This window comes from Copidosoma floridanum, unplaced genomic scaffold, assembly GCF_036245765.1.
Source record: "Copidosoma floridanum isolate Cflo_tuat_1 unplaced genomic scaffold, Cflo_Japanese_pri ptg000004l, whole genome shotgun sequence".
Taxonomy (NCBI): Eukaryota; Metazoa; Arthropoda; class Insecta; order Hymenoptera; family Encyrtidae; genus Copidosoma; species Copidosoma floridanum.
Window position 1 is genome coordinate 34,769,577 of NW_028321881.1, and position 19,435 is coordinate 34,789,011.

Below are 19,435 nucleotides of genomic sequence, written 5' to 3' on the forward strand. Positions count from 1 at the left end.
TAAAAGTCTCTATTCGTGAAACACTCTCCACTATAAAAATTTAGAAATTTATTATAACAGCTTGAATAAAGTAAATTCAGTCAACTGAATCAGAGGTTAAATTCAAAGAAACAGTAATTCTAAAGAAAAGATCTTCTATACGTTGCTTGTAGTAGCTTAGGTAGCAGAGAAGTAAGTATGGTGCAGGCAGTGGCCCGCTCTGTACGCTTGCTCGTTCGCCAAAGTACCACTTTTGCGCTGGGTACTGACTGTCACGCTGTCAAGATCAAACCGCCTAACTTTTCCTTGATAAGTCTTTAAAAAATGATTACATTTATTTTAATTCTTTATGCATGAATTAAGTTTGAAAATATTTTATTAGGCTTTGAATAAATTGTAATTGAAAATGCTATAAAAAATTATATAATACAGACTTTCCCTTCCATAGATATAAATATCCATTTTGTAGTATACACTTTTTTTTAAACCTGCTGAAAAAAGTTATTTTGTACTCCAAGACGTCTTTGAGAAAATAAAACCACTAGTTATTTATCCATTGATACTGCACTTGAAACGAAATTAAATACCACTACTTCATTCCTTAAAAGTGGGAGAAAAAAGTGGTGTTAAGAAAAAAAAAAAACAAAAAATGTTTTGTGATCTGAATGAGAATTTTATTAAAAATAATCTTTTATTAAATGTATCTAATAAAGAGCTTTAAAGAAAATTACAAATACATGTGTACATATGTATGTATTCACGAACACAAACGCTACTATTAGTAGAATGACTGCAGATAATAAATAAGTGCAGCCAGTTTTTTTTAACTTACAAATGTGTATATTCACTTAAAACTTCGATAAGTTATTCATCAAAGGATTCCATACACATCAATAAATAAGTATTACTCACAATATTTTTAATATCTCACTGTTTTATACAAAATTATTATACGTTTAATTTTATAATAATTATTCTACGAGCTATACCAAAAAAATTATTCTTTCTTAATCATACTTATTTCTGTCGTGCAAATCATTTCTTCAAAGGTTGAAATATGTTGCAACTAAGCAATTGCTATCAAAGATCTTTTCCTTATTGATCTTTACATGCATAGGTTTGATGTTTCATCTTTAATTGACCCTACGAAAAAATAAAATAATTTTATGATTATTACATGACTACCGTGTGACATTTTTCAAGAGGTTCATACACATCCCTATTGAACATACTTCATGATGTTGAAACATGACATGTAGGTACACAAATAATCTGATTTTCTAGCAGCGTATACATTATTTTAATAATATGTCTGATCTCTAATTAGTATTTTATTTATTTTTGTTACCACCATGCAACGAAAAACTTTCTAAATAATAGTTGTTTATTTTTTTAAAAGATACATATTGTTAAGTAGTCTATCAATGAGAGAGATTCCAATTTCTATGGCCCTACGATCTGAGTGTGGTTATAAATACATAATAGTGCTAGAAAAATGGTAAAATAATTTTAAAAATTCCTACCTGTCTATTTTTTTAGATATCGAGCTCAAAAGTCGAAAAAATTATTTTATGTATACGTGCAATATTAGTGTGATATCTTGTTAATTTAATAGTAAGAAATAAAAAAAAAATTATGAAAAATTTTTTACTTGTGTACTTTTCGAAATACCTGTGTATAGAGGTGTATCGCTATATTAATGAAAAATAGAATTCGCTTCTTTTAACCCAAGTAAAGGTATTTTTTTGTGTGGAAAACATGATTTAAATAATAAAAAAAATGTAGAAAAGATATATTCCATAGAGGACCAGAAGTGGTCATTTTGTCAAAAACCTAATAACGCTTACATAAAGAGCGTATCAGCTACCAAGCTGATAACAATAGATGAAATATACCTCGATATGTGTCAATTGATCGTAAAGCAATAGTAAACAAAAATAAAATAAAATTTTTACGATTTTGACATCAATAAACAATATGACCATATGAAGTTTTTTTTTTTACCGCATGTTCGTGTTAAGTACCACAAGGAACATAACTATACAAATTTTCTGCCCATTAAGTATATATATATATATGTGTGTGGGTGTATTTAAAAGTATGTATTTAACTGTGTTAATTCATAGCTAAATTATATTGGTTACGCGCACATTTGCCAGGGCGTTGACAGGGGCCAAGCCACCCAACTAATTAATGGCCAGGTGCAAGTGATGGGAGGGGATAGATAAGTTGACGCCAGCGTGCGTAGTGGCGAAAATGGGAGACCTGGGGTACCAAATTACAGTCATTTTTGCTTAATCAAGGAAAGAATAACAGTATTTCGTCAAATTTACAGATGTTATCATCACGTATGCATAAATAGTATCAATATTAGGAAATTGCAGTTACACAAATGTAAAAAAATGAACTATTTATATAGAACGGTTGTAAAATGTTTTAATATAATAATATACTAATGAAGCCTCGTTAGTTTTCTATCTAGAGCACACTCTCAGAAGCAGACGGCAAAAAGAAAGATAAATATGCGAAATAAGACATATATGATCATTGTGATTTCTATTATTTAAATGCTTATGAAACATGGGTGTAAGAAAATGCTGTGTTGTTCAGTGTAACAGTAGGGTAAAGACAGATAGAGTCAATTTACATAAATTTCCTGTTGGTGAGTTCAAGCAGGAGCAAAGAGAGCTGTGGATCACAGCTGTCAATCGACAAAAGTGCGTAAAACATTAAGGTTATCTGTGCTTCCACTGCATTCAAGTTGTCACTATGAAATTTAATATTTTCAGTTCTGATGGCAGCTTATAGCGTCCTAGCAAGAACAACAGAATATGCAGTCAACACTTTATAGGCAATTCTATCTCAAGTAATCAGTTTAGCCCCAGCTACGTACCAACTATTTTCCCTACAATATACAAAAAAAAAAATTAACGCAGCGAATGCTGTTCAAAAGTGATTGCCAATGTTGCTTTATTAACTAAAATTTATATATATACATACACATGAAGTTTGCTCAAGTTTAAACCAACATATTTTAGATTTACAAGATTTATGGATAGGAGGAACAGAGCTCTTAACAATGCTGCCAGTGTTTCTACAATTCAGCAATCACTGGAATCAACAGTTGTGCAAAATGATAAAGTTTTTTATGATAAACAGGATAATATGAATAGTTCACACAACAAATTAGTTTCAAAAGAATGCCAAGTTGATTTTTTGGAAGAAGATATTAGTACGTCTAAAATTATGCTCTTGTGTAATCGTTCCAACATAAATAGCATATATGAAGCTGAGACTCAAACCGAAATCTATCTTGCTCATCTTATCACGATTCCAACTAGGCAGACATTCATTGATAAAAAGTGTGGGACGCCAGTCAAACACTTTACAGATGCCAGCGTTGGTCCTGATGGAAAAGAGGAACAAGTAAATGCTTTTAAAGGAAAAGAGTCTGTACAGGCTGATAAAGAGTTGATAGATTTAGCTGACATCACGTTTAATACTTTCAACTTATTTAATGAGAAGCTTAATCCTGTACAACCAAACAATAAAATATCACAAAAAAATAGGTTATTAATTTTTTTATGAAATTAAAAACTGGAATTTCATACTCCACTATTGGTGTACTCTTTCAAATTCATCGAAGTACCGTTGCCAGGATTTTTAAAGATATTTTGACACACGTTACCTCATCTCTCAGAAATTCAATCAAGTGGCTTGACAAAGATACTGTAATGAGTATGGTGCCTCAGTGCTTTAAGCCAAAATATTCAAATACGAGGGTAATCATAGATTTCACTGAGTTTCCTATAGAAATACCAGCAAGAGTAGACCATAGAGTGCTTACCTACTGTCATTACAAAAAGGGCTTTACGTTTAAACTTTTGATCGGATGTGCTCCAAGTGGCTTGATAACTTTCAAATCTTTGTGTGCTGGTGGGCGAAGAAGGGATTCTAAAATTAAGATTGAGAGTGGGCTTATTGGTCTTCTAGAGGATGGTGATGTTGTCCTAGCTGATAAAGGCTTTCCTGAGATAAGAACAACGATAGCAGCCAATGGTAGGAGGGTGTTAGTCATTATGCCACCGTTTCTTACTAATCCAGAGTTTACAAAAGAAGAAACAGAAGAAACAAAAAGTATTGCAAACGTTAGAATACACATAGAAAGAATAATGCAACGTATTAAACAATTTAACATTTTAAACAAGATATCTGCACACTTATTTGAACACATAGATGATATACATACATGTTTGCTGTGTCTTAGTAAATTTGCAAGCACCAATGATTGTAGAAACGCATGAAAAAACCTAAGTAGGTTCACACGGAGAAATTCTGTCACAGCTAAAGGCGGTGCAGTGCTGCTGGCGAAAACAGCGTGCGTGGTGGGAGCGCAAAACAACGTGCGCAGACAGCAAAAAAAACGGTACGAACGCGCACGTGACTTCGGGCTGCAGATGCACGCTCTTTTCCCGTGCAAGCCACTGGAATTCCGACTGAGTGGCTCCAGTATAGTTCGACACTTTTTTACTAATGCCTAACTATGTAACTTATATGCATGTATGCATATAAGTTACATAGATAAATTAGCATTTATAATAAAAAAGCATTAATAAATAAGTGTCGAACTATACTGGAGCCACTCAGTCGAAGTTCCAGTGGCTTGCACGGGAAAAGAGCGTGCATCTGCAGCTCGAAATCACGTGCGCGTTCGCACCGTTTTTTTTTTGCTGTCTGCGCACGTTGTTTTGCGCTCCCACCACGCACACTGTTTTCGCCAGCAGCACTGCACCGACTTTAGCTGGGACAGAATTTCTCCGTGCATTCTTTTTAAGAAGGAAATTATTAAAACCAAAATTTTTTTGTTACAGAATCACAATTCTAGGCTTTAAATTTTTATTATGTTCTTTATCTTTATTAAACAACATATATCAACCTGCAATTCAGAACAATATGACAATAAATAAAATTATCATTTCTTAAAAAAAGTAATTAACTATACAGAAAACACTTTTACCTCAGACTTTGTTGTAGTTATATAAATCACTTTATTTCTCTTTTAATAATCATATAAACATACTTTAAGTGGATCTCGTTTGATAGTGGTAACATAAAGTTTGTTCTTTATGTTTTAAATAGTAGCCTCTATATTTTAAAAATTTCTTCCAGTAAATAATCGACTTTTTTTCAATTGTTGCATCAGTTCCACACTTATTTGAAAAAAATCTGGAACAAATCTCTGGTTGGTAATATGCAGAATAAAAATTTTCACAGGCAGAGATAACTTCACTTAAAAATATGTCATTTCTGTGTACCTGAACTAGAACAGAACCAGAACAGAACCCATGGACGAGTAAACATAAAAATCACTGGCTGTTAATCCAGTGACATACAATTGTATTTGACACTGTGTATAATACATGGAGCATTCTACCAACTCTAAATTATCATTACATATTTTTAAATACTTTAAATTGCATATTCTTCTGTCAACGTCAACAATACTATGGTTTGCACAAGAGTAGGAACATTTAATCTCCAGTAATCTGCTGATGCAATCCTCTTCATTAACTACTCTATCAACACTTGCACTAAGCCAAGGTTGTTTATCACAAACAAGTACACCTAAAGCCTCGACACTCACATTAAAATGCTACTCATGCTCTTGCATGGCTATCTTTTCATATTTAATTTCATATTTTACACTCGGTGTATCAACTTTCTTGTCTATTATCATATCTTTTGCCAGACTAGCTCTTGTTTTTTTTTCAAACTCTTCATTCTATGTCATTATTACTAGCAGTGATTCGCATTTTTCTGGCTTGAAACCAGAATGAGGAGGAAGACTGACCCAACGTTTTTGCACATAAATCTTAAATTTCATATTGTGACAAGACTATCTCATTCTCATAAATTTTACTCAAAGTTTTAAAAACGGTTATATTATGAGCTTTATACACGGTATGGTCTTGTTGAAACATAAATGTGTTTTAAACACATGCTGCACATTCAAGATTATGAATAGTGGAAAAAACTATTTTCAGCAGAGAATTCATAATACTTTGGATGAAATAATGTTTTTTATCCTTACTTTGTTCAATCAGACTTGACTTTAAAGCTGATCGTTCCTTTAAATCTTCTAATTCAAAATCGTAGGCTTCAACAGTAACAATTGATTTCTTTGGGAACATTTCAAAGCAAAACTTTCCTTTGGAATATTTGTCACCTCGTAGCTGTCGAGCTGTCAGTTTCACTTAAACATTTTCCTTGGCTGTTTTACTCTGACTATCACTATTATTTATAAAATATATCACAGCAGAAATATGTTTGCATTTTTTACTCCGATTTGCCACACCCTCACAACTTACATCATGTATTTTTCAATAATTATTCAGCTGTAAATAAAGGTAATTTTCATGTGCATTGCAACTTAGACAATTTCCAAAATAATCCGAATAAAACGTATATGCGGGTTAACTTTGTAGGGAGCTGAAGTTACCGAGGTCTGCCTTATTACAACGGCACATATTAAGTTGCTAACTCCAATACTTTGAAATTCTGTAACATTGCATACATGACTACTTTCAAGCGTCTGTTTGCCTTTTTTTAAGGCTTTAGAGTTAAAACAAATTGAGCGTGTGATATTCCTAAAGCCCGTTTTTATGATAACATCCATTATAAGATGAATAAATATACTAATTTTTTGCTGATTAATTAATTATTACTAAAAGTGTGCATCGGTGTGTTCTGTTGACGTATAATGTTGGTACTCGTGGTTGCATGATTTTGACACCAAGAGTGGCGCTGCATGACATGCACTTGGCCAATATACTTATTCCGTGAGCGCGCTGTGGCGCAGTCTGGGGACACCGTGGTTCGATTCCTGGCCAGTGCGACTTTTTGGGCAAGTACCTCTGTGACTTTTTTCATGAGCTTTTTCACTACGGAATTCTCCTCGTAAAGAAATGGGCGACTTTTACGCAGCAGAAATTGCCTAATTCTTCCCAACCCCCTCCTGTAATGAAAAGCCTCCCATCTGTTTTCTTGTTCCCTTCCCAAGTGCTAAATGCCCATAGTAGTGCCCTTATTAAAATAGCTGGACGTAAGAGCACTTTAATATAAGAAAAAAATACACTTATTACAAGTGGATCGGTCGTCTGTTGGTGTCCTGGCACATGCGCGCATAATTATTATCATTTAGTGAAGTATATAATTATATGATATGTTTAGATACATAGAAGTGTAATGAAAAAGCAATTAAAGAGACAGGTTCGTTAAAATTTATTTCTTACCAGATGAAACAAATCATTTGGTGTCTTATACGTCTTTTAGTTGCCATAATAGTAAGTATCAGACACATAATAATATTTGCGCTAATTTTCTTGACCATATTATATGTGATCAGCATCCAAAAAACCTTGTAGTAAAAACAAATTGTTTGTAGCATTTAAAGAGTAAATCAAAATATCGCAGGCTAAAAATTCAATCTTTGACACCCGATATCTCGAAAACTAAGCAAGATAGACAAATGGCGCCTACAGTCAAAAGTTCTTATACTTCATTATACTACAAGATCCTATAGCTAGTTCGCGGCGCCACAGAAATAAGAATCCTGCCAATCAATGAAACATTACATTTATCAAGAGCAAAATCTTACCAATAAATTCATGGATTTCACAACTTTATTATCGATGGTTTTGTATAAGAAAACTATCGTTTTTAAATAGTTAACGATACAAAAAAAATCTTAAGCTCTTGTTCAAACTAATGTTAAAAGTAAAAGATATTAACTAAAAATTAAATAAAAATAACTTCCTTTATGCTAAAAAAAATTTTTCCTTATATATTCATGCATACTATGACATGATAATATTCAAACATAAAAATAATACCTATAGAAGAGCTTATGACAACATGTCATACCAGTTGTATATGCAACAGTTGATTCCTCCTGCATCAATTACTTGTCATACGCTACATGGCGTAAAGATACGATCACGTTAGAAGCCTTAAAAATGTTAAAAATATCTTACTTTATCTGTCTGCTCCTCTAATGCTCCATAACCATTTTAATTGCTCTTTTTATAAGAGAGTTGGTTTTAACGAAAAAAAAGGTAAATGAAGGTAAAAAAAGTAAGTGTTTAATAGAAATGTTTATAAAACTTTAATACAGTAGACATACTTATTATTTACTTAAGGGAGAGTTTGGTTTTGGTAGTCACGGCCTTATACAAACTACAAAAGCTTCGAAGTTAAAATAAGAGTTAAAAAAGAGTTAATTGAGGACGTGGAACACGCTCGTCCAGATTATAAATTTGAATCTCGCTTGGATTTCAAGATATCGACAAATAATTAAATAGTATTTGGAAAGCTTACACCTTGAAATAAAGAGCGTATTAGTTACTAAGCTGATAAAAATAGATATTACATACCCTGGTCCGGGTCAATTGGTCGGAAAACGATAATAAATAATAATTACATAAAATTCTGACCATTTTCAAATGAATAAACACTATGACTAAATGAAGTATTTTTTTTACCTCATATTCGTGTTCAGCACCACAAACAACATAAGTATACGAATTTTCTGCCCATTAAGTATATTCATGGGTCTATTCGAAGGTATATTATTTAACTGTGTTTATTCAGTGCTAAATGACGTTGATTATGGGTGCATATGCCAGGGCCTCGACGGGGGTCAAGATTTCAAGCCAATCATACACTTATTTCAAGCGGGTTGGCCCCCGTTAGCGCTCTCATGGACGAGAAAGTCATGCATATTTCTTATGGCGCATGTGCAAATAATCTACAGTGAGAGGCAGAGATGAGTAGAGAGATTGCTAACAGCAATGTTATATGGTAAGATGACTTTTTGACACTAATCGGGAAGATCCGCCATGGCTAGGCATCGTACTAAGGCGCACATTTTTCGAGAGTGCGAGACTCGTATCGAACAGCGTGTGCATACGAGTAGAAGAGTAGATTCGCGTGGAAATGAGCATATTGATGCCTCATACGAAGTCTAGCCTTATTCGGATTTTCCAATGTTAATTTAAATGAAAAAATGTGAATAAGGCTAAACTTCATACGAGGCGTTGATTTAGGCGCAGATTTTGGAGACACGTGGAAGGGGTATACCGAATGTGTGCCTTCGAAGAGAGAAGTAGAAATGTCTACTGTAGCTATATATCTGAGCGCTCAGCCAAAGCAAGCGACGACACAAGTTTTTCTCTTTTGACTGCAACCGAGTATATGCTATATATTTAACTGACTCTTGCTCTCTTGCTCTTGCTTAAATGTTATTTATCAATCTGATTCAATTAAACCGTGGATCTAAATGCTCATAATTATATGCACAGAATTTGAATTCAAAAAATTTTTGTTTTCCCGTACGTTCTTACTTATTTTCAAATCCAGTATTATTTTGAAAAAATATTCAGCTATTTTTTTAAGGATGGCAGTTCAGCTATAAACTCTAATTCATCGTATTTCTTTATCATAGTTGTAGGATAAGCTCTGGAGAATATCCATAAACATATGCGACTTTAAGATCTCTATCATCTAAAGTTGTAATAGCTAAGATCGTTAAGGGTTATGCCACTGCTCGTTTTGTTTTGCCATCTAAGGATTGATTCCGACTGTCAGCAGACTTTTTTTGTTTCGTTAGTGTGATTCATCATTCTGATTTAATTTTTTTTTATTTATATTTTATTTAAATTTATAAATAATATTATAAGCACAATTTTTCTGTTCATTGAAATAAATATATTAGTAAGACTTATTCAATTAAATAATTTGGTAAGTTGATACGTCTCGTGGGCAAACCCATTTCGTAATTTTGTAATAATATTATAATTTTTTAGGATATGAGCATAATTCTAACAATCAAAAACTCCCAAGAAATTATTAACATCCAACGTAAAGAGAAAAAATTCGAAGGCACAAGGCACAACTTACTTAAAATTCTCTCAACTTTTATTATCCATCTTTTGTTATAAAAATTTTTTAGGTATAGCAGCTATACTTGTTATATTGATCAAATATATAATTCTAATTTTGATTATAAAATGTTGATTTTAGACTAAAGATTTAATAAGCGTATGCAGATATTAAAACTTAATACTTTTCAAAATTATTTAATACGAATCTGAACATTAACTAAAAACATATCTAATAGATTGAGATTCATACTTTGATTAGCAGGTGAAGCTTTTTGTCTTGAGTACTGATATAAATAGGAGCTACTCAGCTGAAATTTATAATTTGTCTAAGCTATCAAGGCAAATCATTAGCGTCTTAGTATCTACTGCAAATTACTGCATGTTCAAATTTTTATCAGTAAAAACATTTAATAAACACTATAGAAAAAGTTTGTAAGATTTTAAAATTGTTTTATATCCCCATACAAGTATTTAACTGGGTCCTAATTTCAAACTGCAAAAAGAATAATGAAACAGCATTTTGATCACTAATTAAATAAACCCTATTAACAAGTTTTAAAGGCATAAGAATTTTTCAAAAATATATTATTTATTTGTTAATAAAAAAAAGAAGACTATAACATACCAGGGTGATGCAGAATAATAAGGATTTCATTTTTTACATTAAGTCGTTAAGAGCGGTGTTTCTGTTGATACGAATTTCAAACGATTTTAATAAACAGCTCGAAAATGTGTTAATAACCTTAAGACTATTATTATTGTATACATATATATATATATATATGTATAAATTGAACTAATAAACAGAATAGCTTAATCATAAAAAAACACTAAAAATTAATGAAAATTATGTATAAGCTTAAAATTTTTATGTTTTCGGAATTGATTCTATAAGTAACAAGTAGTTGTAAACCGCAAAGTATAAATTATAAGGAACGTTATAAATACAAAAAAAAAATATAACATATGTATGCAGACAAATATTCTTGTATAATAAGATGTATGTTTTACTCTGCTGGTTCTAATCATATTTAATATTATAACAATAAAGGTAAATTGTGCCTTGTGCCTTCGAATTTTTTCTTTTTTACGTTGGATCTTAATAATTTCTTCGGAGTTTTAAAATGTAAGAGTTATACTGATATCCTAAAAAATTATATTATTATTATGAAAGTACGAAATAGCCTTGCCAACGAGAAGAATTAGCTTACCAAATTATTTAATAGAATAAGTAGTAAATATAATTATTTCAATGTATAAGAAAAAAAGAGTTTGTGACATTATTTTTAAATTGAAACAAAATATAAACGAAAAATTGAATCAGAATGATACATCACACGAACAAAAAAAAATCTGCCGACAGTTGAAATCGATCTTACGAAGGTAAAACAATGGGAGCATGGCATAAATCTTAATCATCTAAGCTATTGAAACTTCGGATGATAGAGATCTTAAAGTCGCATATGTTCGTAGATACTCTCTAGAGCTTATTCTACAGTTTATAACAATTACGATGAAGAAAAATAATAAATTTGTGTTTATAGCTGAACTGCCATCTTTTGAAACATAGTTTGAATATTTTTTCAAAATAATACTGGAATTAAAAATAAGTATAAACATACGAGAAAAAAAATGTTTCGAAATCAAATTCTGTGCATATAATTATAAGAATTTGGTTCGACGGTTTCATTGAATTAGATTGACAAATAACATTGAAGCAAGAGTGAGAGAGCAAGAGTCAGTTAAATATTTTTATAGCATATACTCGGTTGCAGTCAAAAGAGAAAAACTCGTGTCCTCGCTTGCTTTGGCTGTGTGCTCAGATATACATCTATAGTCGACATTTTCGCTTCTTTGCTCGGAGGCACACATTCAGTACACCCTTTCACGTGCTTCTAAAATGAGCACCTATATGCTCATTTCCATGTGAATCCACTCCTCTACTCGTAGGCACACGCTGTTCAATATGAGTTTCACACTCTCGAAAAATGTGCGCCTTGGTATGACGGCTGGCTATGGCGGGTCACCCTGATCAGTGCCAAAAAGTCGTCTCACCTCGTAGCATTGGCGTTAGCAATCTCTTTACTCATCTCTGTAAGAGGGCACTGGCGTTGCAGGCATTAAGCCTATGCTTTCGTCTCAATTCAATCGATGCCCCGTTCACATGGAGCGTAACCGTGGATTACAGTCATAAAACCGTGGAATGCTTTTATGTTAGCTACAGCCCATGTCCATAGTGCACCGTGTTCTAATCGCATTGACTGTAGCCCAGGATGACATGCACGAACTGGCATGGTACACTCATATGTAATATATAGCCCTACTATATAGCAGTCGATGCTCTAAATGCATGTGCTTCAGCCGTGGAAATCTTACGGAGGCATTGGTTTTTTTTATTGACCTCTTGCGTTTTGCTGCTACTGTCTTTCTCTCTCTCTCTCTGTTTCTCTCCGTGTATATATTTTTATTATAAAGTAATGGCCTACTGTAGGTATGTACATTATTAAATATTTACACCATCTTTTACACATTAGCAGTATGTACACATAACCTTAGTTTATTGCACAAACAAATTAAAATCAATGTCTACGATTATTATTTTGTAATGCTGTAAAAGTAAACACATGCATTTAATAACAATTAGTTTTTTTTTTCTGTTCCTCAGCTAAAAGGGGCTAAAGTACGTTTTATGCGTGTATTAAAAGCACATAATGGATTTTTAGCGTCCTTTATATGTAAAGTTTTTTTCTACTACTATTTATACACTACTTCCCTGCACGTAAAAAAAATCAAAAAGTGACAATCGATGCGAAGTACAGTTTCAACTTTTCTTTTGCTAATTTGAGTACTAAGATAGCTTTCAATGTTGTTTTTTATAATTTGTGCATACAGTGCGCAACTTTTTACATAAATAATGACTTTTGCATGTGTACATTTTACTTCAGTGCGTGCATCAGGGCTGAGAGCATCGTCTGAGTAATAAGTTGCCGCATATATGTATACAGAGAGCAGTTAGAAAATGCAAGAGGGCAATGGAAAAAAACCAATGCATCCGTAGGATTTCTCCACGGCTGTAGCTCATGCGTTTAGAGCATCGACTGGTATGTACGCGGGCTATACATTACATATGAGTGTACCATGCCGGTTCGTGCGTGTCATCCTCGGTTACAATCCATGCGTTCAGGAAACAATACACCATGGATATAGGCTGTAGCTAAGATGAGAACGTACCACGGTTTGCATGACTGTAATTCACGGTTACAGTCCACGTGAACGGGGCATCGATTGGATTGACATGAAAGAGTAATCTTGAAGCCTGCAACACCAGTGCCCTCTTATGTGAATAATTTACACATACGTTATGAGAAATATGCATGACACTTCCCTCTATGCTGGCACATGTACGCATAAGAGCTCCGTGAACTGTGTGAACAACTCGCACGTAGCAATAAATAAAAAATACTTAATACTGCGGAATCGTTTGCAGGTTTTGCAATTGAATCGCAAAAAAATGCTAGAAGCTTAATTTCTTAATAAAAAAATTAGAAAACAGGCAGTCTGCAAAAATTTAATTAAACGATGGTTTTGCTTTTTAAGTATTGCCTGAAGGGTTGGAACTGCAACCAATCGTTTGAAATTTTATTCCCAGTGACAAAGGTGCATGCAAATTCCCAATAACACATAAGATTTTTAAAAAGTTTTAAAAACTTCTTACAAACGTTTTTAGACGCTCTGTACTGTTAGGGAATACAAAATAACAAAATACGCTGTATTTGTGTTATAATTAACGATTAAATATACTTAGCGTATAACCTGGTATAACCCAGCCCAAAGCAAGTATCAGTATAGGTGCGTGAGCACATTGCCAGTCCAGTTTCAGTTTAGTCCTTGAGCTCTTCATCATAACCCACCAGTCCTTCGCCTTTCGTCGATAAGTTTAATTTCGTGTGATTCCGCATACTTCTCCAATTTTAATATACGCACAATAAAAGTCAGTTTACTTTGGATATATAGGGCTTACTATTCTACCAGGAGCGCTTGTCATCACATACGGGGCAAGCGTGTATTCTGTTTATTTATATACGTGTGTTTTTTTTTTTTTTTTTTTTTTTATTCATCATTCTTTTACTTTTTTTTTAATGAAAAAAAAAAAAAAAGAAAGAAAGGTTCAATTTTCTGGAAAATTTAAGACATCGTTACATGCTTATAAATAAACTAACTTCTAAGCATTTCTACGTCTTTTTTCTTATCTAATGTTTTACCATTTAAATTAATACATATAGATGATTTCTGACACCAGTCATTCATTGTAGTTTGGTTTTTTATCACATATTTTGACGGAATCCCAGTTAAAATTGTGTTGAAAATCATTGTATGTTTAGAGACTATAGAATCGTATTTATATACTTTAAAAAATTGATTTATACGGTACTTTAACGTTCGTTTGTCTAACATTATTAACCAGAGGGTTGCCACAAGAAAACTTGTAAACGGCCTCTTTTGTATTTCAATTTGATGTTTTGTTTTTGCCTAATCTTATAATATTGCTGAGAGCTTTATAAATTGACGGTACACAAACATTATGTATCTTCAGGATAGTCTCACGATAGTTAAAGTTTCCTACTTTAGTGATAAGGTTATTTTCATTGTATAGCTTTATAACATTATATTGACTACAGCTAGCTATTGTATCAAAAAACTACAAATAGACGCACATACTTGACACTTCGAAGAACAATTCAAGCCCAAACTAGGCAAACTTAATCGAGAATCCAAAGTAAAAACTGAAAAATTTGGTGTCAGATTCATGAGGTGTCATAATTTTTTATTTTTCTTCCTAACATTTTAATAAAACTCTTTTAAATATGAATAAAATTAATTCTTCTTAGATTTGTAAATGTGCATCTTCTGTTTTTCTAACATGTTTTTATTCCAAATCGTTAATCGTTGTTAATTAAGTAAAATATCCGGTGATCGGTGGAGTAGGAAGCTAGTTCATGCAGAATACGTTTCATGTCTAATTCTATTAGGTGATGTTATTTGCGTCAGTTATTTACTGTACATAACTTTTAGAAAAAAAGGATAGATGACGCACATTCCATTATCTACAGGGAATAAATGTAGTTTGATTTGATGTTATAAGACTGTATAATCAAAGTAACCTTCTGGAGAAGGTAGAAAACTTTAACCATATCCAGACTGCCCTTAAGGCAGATACTTTATTTTTAAAAAAAACGGTTATTGACAAATGCAATTGATATGAATAATTCGACAAAAAATCTTTAAAATGTGGGAAAACTAAATTAAAAAAAAAGATTATTAGAGAAAGCACAGATATGCCACTACATGTCTTTATTTATGAATGAGGTCAGGTTATCGTTATTAAGAAGCGGCTGTCTTACAATTTGTATATTTCTTACTGTGGAATCTACGATGTAATAAAAGAATAACTTGGTCAACCAAACCGTAAACAATATTCCTTTTTAATAAGAAATATTGATTGAAAAACTAATTTAAATTACGAGAAGTACACGTTTTCTTCTTGAAAAAATTAAGTAAAAAATAGGAATATTCAATTATTAATGTAATACCGAGTACCAGATAGAATTGTTCTACGAGTACTGTAAAGAAAGTAAGCTGCACTAAAAAAAAAAAAAAAAAAAAAAAGCATATATGTATTTTTTCAATATTTTTTTTATATCTTAAATTCAGAACTCAACTTGGCTTTAAGATGATAAATTTTAAATAAAAAAGCTAATTGGCAGTATACTCAAGTTCCAGGAATTTCTTAGAATATCAATTTAATACATCAAACTTACTTAAACTTTTAGTTTTGTTAGATGGTAACTTTTATAAAAGATTATATATGAGAGTTACTAATACACTTGCAAGCTTGTATAACTACATGCTCTTCAGAGTCAGTGTTTGGTTAGTTAGGCTTTTGTGCGTGACTACCCTGAATACGCTAGAGCTAACCAGAAGAGACTGGACATCTCTCATAATTTTCTTTAATCTACTGTACTGAAAACAAATAATTACTTATCAAAAAATGGAATTCACACTTTACTTAGTACTATGTTAAATTATTTTTCTTGTCTGTCATGGAATGATGTCGTTAAATCAAGGATTATTCAGAAAATTACAGTTATCCTTGAACTGATTTTTTGGTAATCACTTACACATACCTGGTTTTTAGTAGCGCAGTGCAGAATTAAAGGAAAAAATAATTTTCTGTTCAGCTGTTATTCGTTTGAATAACACAGTATCTAATTTTTGCACTTGTGTTTGATCAAAGTAGTTATTACTCTAATATTTAAATAAGTTATTTCTCACTAGACATAAATGTTTTAAAAAAATTTATTAATTTAAAAAAAACTTTTCGTTGTAGAACTTTTTATACTTATAAGATATGTACAGTACTTCAATTCAAAGTAAGCAGCGTAATGTACACCTGATAAAGTTATCTCAGACAAATATAACTAGTCTAATGCTTTTTTAATATATGAATACACATTGGTAAAACACCATTTTATTTTAATCGCGCCGCATCATCGTTGCTAAATCTTACCTTGAGGACGAATTTACAAACGCAATACATTTTTAATATTTATTTTACTCTATGCTTTTTAATAACCTATACTTTTGTCAAATGCCAAAGTATTAAAATTTTTGTAAATATTCAAGTGCATACTTTGAATACTTTTGTATCTCTTTTTTCCCCTCTTATAATATGAGTGTGTATATTATTGTATTGATCTTCTGGAGCAAAAGTTTGAAAACAACTGTCTTAAGTTCAAAAGCCATTTCCCAAGAAGATCGATATAATAATATGCGTACTTTGATTCTTAATTTATGTAAACATATGCAAGTAGAGAAGTATAAGAAACTGTAATTAAGGAAATTTGACATAATCTTCTATAATTATTATGAACAAGATAACGATAAGCATATATTAAGATAACACCCTGATTTTACTAAAAAATAAATTTAAAATTAACATCTTAAAAATACAAAAATTATGTTATGTTAACCTTGTCTTTTTTACTATGCAGAAAAAGAAAAAGCATAGAGATAAGAAAAGAGATAAGGATAAAGAGGTCCAAGCTTCACTAATGGTTGCTTGTCTGAAGCGTTTACTCCCAGTAGGATTAAATTTATTTGCTGGACGGGAACAAGAACTAGTCCAACATTGTAAGGATCGATTTTTAAAGAAGATTCCAGAACAAGAGATTGTAGAGTTTGCGAAGACGCAGCTAACATTACCCGATAAAATTGATCCAGCTGATGAGATGTCATGGCAACATTACTTGTACTCTAAGTTGGGACAGCAAAAGGAAATCGTGGAATTGGTAAAAGCACCACAAGTTGACGATGTCGTGGCCAGAATAACGGATATGGCAAAAGTACTTTACGGTCTACATATGGTAATTTTCTCGTTAATACTTGTTTAAAATTTTGTTTCTTGGAAAATCCTTTTAAGTATTTGTAAGAAATACTATGTATTCTTACTATCAATTAAATTACCAGAAGGTAAATTGAATTTTTTCTATAACCATTAATGTTATCACCCAATCAAAATAATTAATAGCAACCATCCCATGAACAGAAAGTTACTTATGTGCAGATAAAGAATAAAGTTATTTTTTAAGCACAACAATTGTATGTAGAGAAAAGTTAATATCGTTCGCATCGTAGAAAAAATTTTTTTTTAAACTTCTTATTTTGTTCTATAAGTCATTGAAATTAAAAATAATAAGATCAAGTATCGGTTACAAATGCTTCATGATCTTTGTTTAAATTGAGAGTGCAAAATGACACATTTTACCCCAAAGTAATTTTACTTTCAATGTATTATTCAACCCAGTATATAATCATACAATGTTTTTATATTTTTGTCATCGAGTAGATAGATCACCCGCAACAACAAAGTAAAAGCCAATATCGCTCTGTGGTCTCAATTCAACGAAAGCGAGCTGTTATAGCTTGCTTCCGTCAAACTTCTCTACATTCCTTGCCAAGGTATTTTAATTTTTTTGTCATGTAATGAAATACAATATTGTGTGATCTTGATTTTTAAGTACTAAAAATATAAGCAAGTACTGATGTAAAATCATCCAACAACTAAATTACTAAAGTGAGATAGTTCAGTCTTTTGATCGTTCTAACTATTTCCCTGCATGCATGTAATAAGATAACGAAACCATCAGCTTTGTGCAGTTTTTTTATGTTGTCGTATGTGATTTGTGGATTCAATTTTAAAGTCTAGTAAAGATAAAAATTAGTGTGAAATCACACTTTTAAAAAATCAACGTTAATTTTGACTGAGTCAACGTTAAATTTGAACTGAGTACAAATAATAACAACGGTTATTTGTAATAATTTTGTCTGATTTATATCAACAAAAGAAACTGAAAAAATTGAGATGATTATTGCATAGTTGAATATATTGGTAAATGTTCTGTTCTCTTTTCTATTAATAAGGTTTAAGTATTAGACTTCTTAGAACTTTGTTTACAACAAACAACGTTATAAAAAAATTTTTTTTGTACACAGGCATCGAGCAATCAATATTTTTGCTAGAACATACTACGAGATGTGGCTGCAGGATGAAAATGTTGGGCAAGAAGTGATGATCGAAGATCTAACAGTAAGTGTATTTTAAATATGTAAATTTAAAAAAAAGCTGGGTGATAAGAAGTGTATGGATCTTAAATCAGAGTAGTAGAAGTTGATGGCTTATGAAGCTTCTAATAGTTTAAATAGTAAAATTATCTACAAATACAAGCATTAATTGTTGTTTAATGTCGTTAATTAAAATGAGATTAGTTTCTGTAAATATCTGCATTTCCAGAATCATGATAGTATTATTAAATTTCTCGAAAGTAGTCACTTTTATTCGAAGCTATAAATAAAGTACATTACCTCATACTGTCTAAGAACATACAAGTAAATTACGATATGGAGTTGGTTTATAGTATAGTACTTGATTTTCCATGTATACCCGTAAGCAGAATTTTTACGTATCTTCTGTCCTCAACCTCTACCATCCTTGTTTCTTTTTTCCCCAATTATGTGAGTTTTTCGTGTGGGCCCATTTTAAAAGTTGACTGAAACGACTGAATCATCCATATTACTGAGTAATATTTACAGAGTGCAGCAATGATCTCAAGTATTCGAAGAATCTCTTTTCAAGTAAGCCATCTAACTCACTGTGCTGAGTTGATCAAACCAGATAGCTAAAAACCCAACCACTAAGCCATCAAAGCTCTTTGAATTCGTTTGTATTCCTTATCAACTATCATATAATACATTAATATTAAAATTACCATTTACCACCATGACTACTATGATAGTATATGTAGGTCGTGAAGGGGAATAATCTTTGATCATGCAACTATAAAAGCAGTAAGGCAGATCTGACTTTTTTTTTACAATAAGAAGTCTATAAATGCTTAATTTAATCTTGCTTGGTTACGCTTGAAAAAGCTTGAATTATATTTAAAAAATCTCTAATT

General features: G+C 31.7%; 1 protein-coding gene across 1 annotated transcript in view; it reads left to right on the plus strand.

Annotated features, from left to right (window-relative positions):
• The window catches only part of RyR (Ryanodine receptor), a 1,110,242-nt gene that overhangs the window by 907,660 nt on the left and 183,147 nt on the right, over positions 1–19,435 (plus strand). The window contains exons 43-45 of the mRNA XM_089598062.1: positions 16,973–17,344; positions 17,827–17,939; positions 18,474–18,567. Coding sequence (XP_089454188.1) covers positions 16,973–17,344; positions 17,827–17,939; positions 18,474–18,567 — 579 coding nt within the window. The remainder of the gene's footprint in view (positions 1–16,972; positions 17,345–17,826; positions 17,940–18,473; positions 18,568–19,435) is intronic.